Here is a 6,683-nt window from a genome sequence, read left to right on the forward strand (position 1 = left end):
ATGACAAATAAATAAATAAATAAAAAATAATACTACACATTTAAATATGAATTAAATCTAATTAAGTTAAACAATAATTATTTTTTGTTATATTATATTAATTTAGTTAAATTTAATTAACAAAAAAATTTTAATGTGTAATATTATTTATAAATAAATATTCAGGAAAATGAGCAAAAAATTCAAAAATAAAATAAAATAAAGATAAATTTTGATTTAAAATAAAATAAAATAAAATAATAAGGGAACTGATATATCCCAAAGAATGGTACCCGAACCTAAATCGGATTCAAAGTAAAAGAGAATAATAGGGAGGAAAAAGAAAAGAAAAGAAAAAGGGGCAAATAATGACCTACTAGTAAAAGCCTAAAAGCTAGAAAGCAATGAGTTATGTGCATTCCATTCTTTTACTTTTTGTTTTACTTGTTTAGTTAATTAAATACCTTTATTTATAAAATTTAAAAAATTAATAAATAATTGAATTAAATATTTTCATAACATCGTATAATTGAATATCTATAATATGCTTTTAATATATAAAAATACACAGAAATTAAATTCTAAAAATATTATGTAATAAAAATGGCATAATAAATAAAAAAAATATATAATCATTATATTCCATGGTTTACTCAGTGAAATCATTTGGCAGCAAGAGCAAAAGAGACTTTTTATTTTTTTATAAATTTTGGTCCCATAAATATGTAATACATGTAAATGAATCAACAACAGTGTAATATTTGATTACGGAAAAATAATTCCTCTTGACTGAAATTGCTGACAATTTTTTTTTTCTCACAAATCACTCCATTTATATCAAATCAAATAATCGTTCCCACCATACATCAAATGCCTCCAATAATTTCTACTCTTTTTTATTTTTTGTTTTTCGCTCCCATATTTCAGCAAAACACAGCCACGTCATAATTTGCATTACATTAACTTTCCCCAATATTTAAAAAAAAATTAGCCAACAACAGAAGCTTCATATCCGTCAGAACTTGCACATTTCTTTTCTAACACAAGCAATGTGTGTCCATCACATCTCTAATTCTTCTCATGTTTCCCTGCAAACAGATCAAATAATGAATTAATATAATTAATTTTGGGTGCGAAAATGTAAATAATTTTCTTTTAATTAAGGAAAAAAATTCAACTTTATGGTACAATTCCTTGTGTTATTCTCCACACTAGTAAGTAGTCACACTAACCAATAACAATTACTTTAGCTCATGAACACTGCTAAATAGTACCAATAAGTGTTCCTACCAATGTTTGAAACTATAGAAATATTCCATTAATATAATAATATTTTACACTCTAAACTAACCATTTTATATAACAAAATCGTAAAATTGCATACAAAAAATTTGGATTTAGATCCTTTAAATTTAAAGGATCCAAATTTCAAAAATTTACACTAATAATGTATCAAAATTAAATTTGTCACAAAATCATGTATTGTATTTGGTTTCAAGAGATCGAATACGAAAACGAAAATAGAGACAAAAATGTATTTAAATCTAGAGTTCGGTACAAGACAATGAACAAACCCACATTGGAAAAAATTTAGGAGACATTTGATTTGCGTTTTTATTTTCGGTGTTTTCTGTTTTTAGAATTTTACGATGACAAAAAAAGGATGATAATAGAAAATAGAATTTAATTGTTTTCGCTAATTTTTTTTTTTTTTTACAAAATTCTAAAAACAGAAAACACCGGAATCAAATGTCACATTCATGCAACTATCGTCTCATCGATTTCGTACCCTGAAGCATTTTCCCTTACCTCATTTAATTGAACTTCCATGGAGCCAAGGAAGAATGTGAAGCAGCAAAAAGATCCAAAGTGTCAGAAGTTGTTAGCAACAACCAAGCTTGTGCAGCTGCAACAACAATAAGCATGGAAGGTGTTTGAGAAAATTACTCAGAGAGAATGATAAAAGGAAAAATAAAAAGGAGAGAAAAGGGTAACAGAATAATTTACAACCTTCTTTGGGGAAATTGGGAGAGTATAACTGAATGTCTCTATCACCATTGGGGCTATCATCATTCCTCATATCAGTGACCACCTACAAGAAGTGGGGGACCAAAAGCCAAGGATAAGAATAAAGACATGAATGAGATCTCAACCAAAATCTTTATTAGGAAGTAAGATACAGTTCCATATGTTTTGTTGAACAAATCTATGAACCAAAAATTCCATGAACCTATATGCAGAATGGTCCAAACTAGCCTAGAGTTCTTAAATTAATACCCAAGAAAAGACAAAATTAAGTTCTTGTTTCAAGAAATTTAGGGGCAATAATGCAATAACTGCTAAAACTTGTCCCACATGGCAGTGTCAATTGGCTATACAGATCAGACGATGCCATCGTCCTCTATCATAGATCATTCTTAAGCAAGAATTCGTTAGATAGCGATTCTTTGACCCTTTTTTGTTGCTGTGAATAACAGGTTAGTGAGGCAACTGTATCATGCCTCGAACGGCTTTTCGAATTGTAGAAAGAAAACAATGATATAATTTCCTATGCTGTGGTGAATTACCCTGTATGTACTTGCTACTTCGGTTGCTTAGCTTCAACTTCGCCAAGTTGATCGGCAAGGTAAGTACTTTAGACAATTCATGAAAAGAATCTAAAATCATGGTAACCGTAACCATCTGGATCAGGCAGTAATTCCTCTACTTCAATCCTTGAACTGGTGCAACTGGAACATTTTTTTATTCGGCTACGACTAATAGATTCAACTTCTGCCAGGAATATGCTATAAACCGGTCTATGATCGGAGAATCTTGACTCTCCACGAACATAAGATAATTGGCGGAGGCCTCTTCCATACCACAAGATTCGATCACACCTTCATGAACAAAGATTCACATTCAAATTAGATTGAGAAATGAAAATAGTTTAAAACAATAATAATAGCAGGTGGTTGTTTCCACTTTGGAGGAAAGAAGACTACCATGCTGGAGTTCTTCTCTTTTGTTTCGAGTGTCTTTCATCGCCTGCATATCTGTCTGAATTGTTTGAATACTTGTATGTTGGAGGGAAATATATTTTCCCTTCATTCCATCCTTCGAAGACACGACCTTGGCTCTGCTCTATATGCAACTGAAAGATAAAAACAACCGAATGGTCAGGTTGATACTCGAAGAAATTTGAGAAACAAGGGGACAAAGTATCATGCCTGGTCATTTTCTAGCAAAATCTTCCAATTATGCATCTCGACAAGAGCTTTTGCTGCACGGTAAGAAAGGGCTATCCGATAATTCAAATCCCCCAGCCATATTATTCGACTACACCATTTACCAAAGTATAAATTAGGACTTAGCATCATGCATGGCAAAGATTCTAGGAAAAGAGACGAAGGACTAACTCATGTTCTAGAATTGTCTGTGGAGAACTCTCGTCGTCGTTGACTCGGGGAAACCTTGTCTTTCTGAGAATCTCCATTACATCCGAATTCCTGCGCAGCTCGTCGCCCTCTTTTTGTCCAGAAGTAAGATGTGTGCAGATGAAGCAAAAGCTTGTTCGGTGCAAAAACATGCTAACTGATATGGAGCCCTGGAAAACCAAAAAGAATAAGGCTGCATCCTCCTTGAGTCTTTTGGAAGATAATTTAGCAAATTTTTACCTTGTTTCCGAGATATCCCATCAATCCTCGGCCAACACAAGAAACTTTCATGTTGTGAACATCGGCTCTGATATCACTTTTCACCCAAACTGTCAGAAATATCCCAACCATTTGCTTTTTACCAACCAAGCAGTATCTGGAGTGCCCTTTCCTTCTATCTCTATTCTCCATGGAGAAACCTCTATATGACACCGGCGAATACTGTGCTGCAACCGGGGAGTCAGCAGGCCCGATTTCATCATCCGAGGAACCCCATTTGTAACTGGGATCATAGTCACTTGCCTGGTGAGAAAATATCATTCTATCGCAGACACTGAGACGACGATCTAGGCACGGTTGAGGCATTGACATGTCAGAATCCATTCTCATACTACGACTCAAGGATTGGAAAGACCTCCGATGGAAGAAAGAGGTCGCCTTCTGCCTCGTCGATCCCTCGAAATCATCTTCCAGCTCCACCACAGGATCAGGAAGTGGTGAAGTAGTGTTGCATTCCCCACTTGTTCCTGGAAGACTGTTTAGGGTCTTCCTAATAAGAGTCAGCCATTTTCTGGCAGGGCCATTGTCTTCTGTCCCCAAAACATTACCGGCATTGAGAGGTACTATTTCTTGAAACCTGAGTCAAAGAAATGGCTAACTATTTACATAACCATTAAGAGTAAGACACACTATATTGCAAGTAACTCACCCAAGAACATAGATATCAGCAGGTGGAGAGCTGTGAAGCCAATCTTCAAGACTCAGATAATCCGGCGGAGATTTTCCGGCTACATTCCAAGTTGCAACAAAGATTCTGTATCCATAACAATTAGGAACAAATCAATATAACAAACAACTCTTCTGAAGATAACAAATGAAAGCAATAATAATTAAAGTGCAATGCAGAACTTCATGATTAATAAACCATACCTATAGTTATGCACATCGATTATCTGAGCCGTATCATGGTCAATCCTACTACGCCGAATTCTATCCGAATGCCCTCTCTTCGCTCTCTCTTTGAATAAAAACGGATATTATGTATGAGAGGCCAGTAATTCAAAAAAGGAAAAGGGGGGAAAAAGCAAAAGGCAAAGACAAAAAATTCTGAAAATTTGTCACCATTGTTCAGAAAATTTCCTTTTATCTTTTGTGTAGGTGGGGTATTAAGGGAATGGTGTATGTGGTCCTAAGAAAAGAAAATAGCATAGTTAAGTGTGTACGAGTGCAAAAATGAACCTGCTTTGCTTTTCTTGATAGTGCATTCCTCCTTCTGTGAATAGTTGGTGTTGTTGCTCCTCCAATCTTCATCAACACCTGAAAAAGAAAACCCATTAAACAAAAAAAGGTTAATAATAAAGCTTTGCTCTTTCCACAGTCAAAAATTTATAACCCCACAAAAACCAAACACCCAACACAATTTTGTTTTAGATAGAAAAACAGAAGAGAAATCCAGATCTTGGATTGCAAAATTGAAAACCCCTTGAAACAAAAACAAGAATTTTGTAATACACAGACAAAATCCAACTTGCATAAGAATAGTACATATAAATTTTTTTAAAAAAAAAAACACCATTTTTTTCCTTTACTTGCTGGTGACATGAAAGTCCTTAGATTCCCAATCATGGAAGTACACAAATTACATCAGAAAACAATGAAGGGAATTGAGCAATCACCATTGTAGAAGACATCATCTGATTGAAAATCTTCATCTTTGCTCTTGATATTGAACCACTTCCTGACCAGTGTTTTAGGCCATGAAAACTTCAAAAAAGAAAAAAAGTGTAAGCAATAACAGAAAAGAACACAAATGCAAATGAATTGAGAGTTGTTGAACCTTGCTTTTCTTCGAGTTCTCATCTCTCATTGTTGGCACAAATTCATGTAGCTTTCTGCATCAAACTAAAAACAAATTGAAAACAACAATGGTGATGGTGACACCCTTTTTTTTTCTCTCTCCCTTCCTTCCTTCCTTTCAGTGACGAACTTCAATGAGAAAACAAACAAGTATTCTATAATAAAGACAAAAAAAGATTGAAACTTCAAGGCCCTTAGAATAATGGGGTGTTTCTGTTTTCAGCTTCTGGTGGCTCTCAGTTATAGGAAGAAAAAGACAGAACAACAACAACAACAAACAAGGCTTTGATGAAGAAAAAGAAAGAAAACAGAGCAAAAGCAGAGAAACAAAACAAAACAAAAACACAGGAAATCCAAGTTTTTCAACCGGTTCAGACAATGTGGTACGAATCAAAAGACACTCTAATGATATTGTTTCATATTCAAACAAAGGGTGTTTGAATTTGAGGTTGATGGAGTAGTAGAAGTAGTACTAGTAGTAGTAGAAGAAGAAGAAGACAATGTAGAAGCAGAGAGATAGAGAGAGAGAGAGAGAGAGAGAGAGAAATGGAATTTGAAGGAATAAAGGTGGAAGCAGGCAAGGTTCGCTATCTCTCGAGGCCCTTTACCCCAAATCCAAGGCCGAAAACCTCAAAGCTTAGGGACTTGGAACAGTGTTTATCTGTGTTTGAGAGAGAGAGAGAGAGAGAGAATAGTGTTATTTTTGGTCACCCACTTTCACACCCAACACTGTTGTCCGGAACATAAACAAAAGAGTGTGTTTTTAAAATAAAAAAAGAAAAAAGAATAATATTTTCCTTGCCTAAGATGAACTAAAAATGTGCACTTCACACAGTCACTCTTGTATGCAGATTTTTTAATGTAAGCCAATAATAAGAACTAAGGAGGACAGTAAAGTAAAGTTAGGGTTGATCGGAATACCCAACAACTACTTGTGTACTTGTATATCTATGTATCCCACTTCTTCACCTTTTGGCCCTTTCAAGTTATAGAGTAGAAACATAATATCAATTTTCAAATACTAGATTTTGTTTATCAGAATCCTTGTAATGAATTTATCATATATACGCCTCTGCATCAACAGTTATTTAAGAGAATTAGTATGATTAAATAATTATATAAAATGTTTTATATTGATTGTGTATAAAAGTATGTATTTAATATCTTATAATTTTTTTAATTATATTACTGGAAAAAAATTTAATTATTTAT

General features: G+C 33.9%; 1 protein-coding gene across 1 annotated transcript; it reads right to left on the minus strand.

Annotated features, from left to right (window-relative positions):
- Positions 1 to 699: 699 nt before the first annotated feature.
- LOC107473387 (type I inositol polyphosphate 5-phosphatase 4-like) lies at positions 700 to 6,200 on the minus strand. Its single transcript, XM_052257004.1, has 13 exons — positions 5,452 to 6,200; positions 5,291 to 5,378; positions 4,854 to 4,931; positions 4,545 to 4,632; positions 4,324 to 4,428; positions 3,636 to 4,251; positions 3,378 to 3,565; positions 3,189 to 3,297; positions 2,964 to 3,112; positions 2,547 to 2,858; positions 1,990 to 2,071; positions 1,789 to 1,885; positions 700 to 1,067 (listed from the first exon to the last, which is right to left on the minus strand). Exons 1-10 carry the CDS (start codon positions 5,479 to 5,481, stop codon positions 2,624 to 2,626), a joined length of 1,686 nt encoding a protein of 561 aa, XP_052112964.1. The 5' UTR covers positions 5,482 to 6,200; the 3' UTR covers positions 700 to 1,067; positions 1,789 to 1,885; positions 1,990 to 2,071; positions 2,547 to 2,623.
- Between the last annotated feature and the right edge of the window lie 483 nt (positions 6,201 to 6,683).

Source organism: Arachis duranensis, chromosome 2 (genome assembly GCF_000817695.3).
Source record: "Arachis duranensis cultivar V14167 chromosome 2, aradu.V14167.gnm2.J7QH, whole genome shotgun sequence".
NCBI lineage: Eukaryota > Viridiplantae > Streptophyta > Magnoliopsida > Fabales > Fabaceae > Arachis > Arachis duranensis.

Bases quoted from the DNA above. Each gene is read 5' to 3' on its own strand.
- LOC107473387 (XM_052257004.1), bottom strand. From the start codon at position 5,481: ATGAGAGATGAGAACTCGAAGAAAAGCAAG. The intron at 4,932-5,290 runs GTGATTGCTCAA...TTTCTTTTTCAG, and splicing joins AGATGATGTCTTCTACAATG to GTGTTGATGAAGATTGGAGG. The intron at 4,633-4,853 runs GTTCATTTTTGC...TTTTATTCAAAG, and splicing joins TATCAAGAAAAGCAAAGCAG to AGAGAGCGAAGAGAGGGCAT.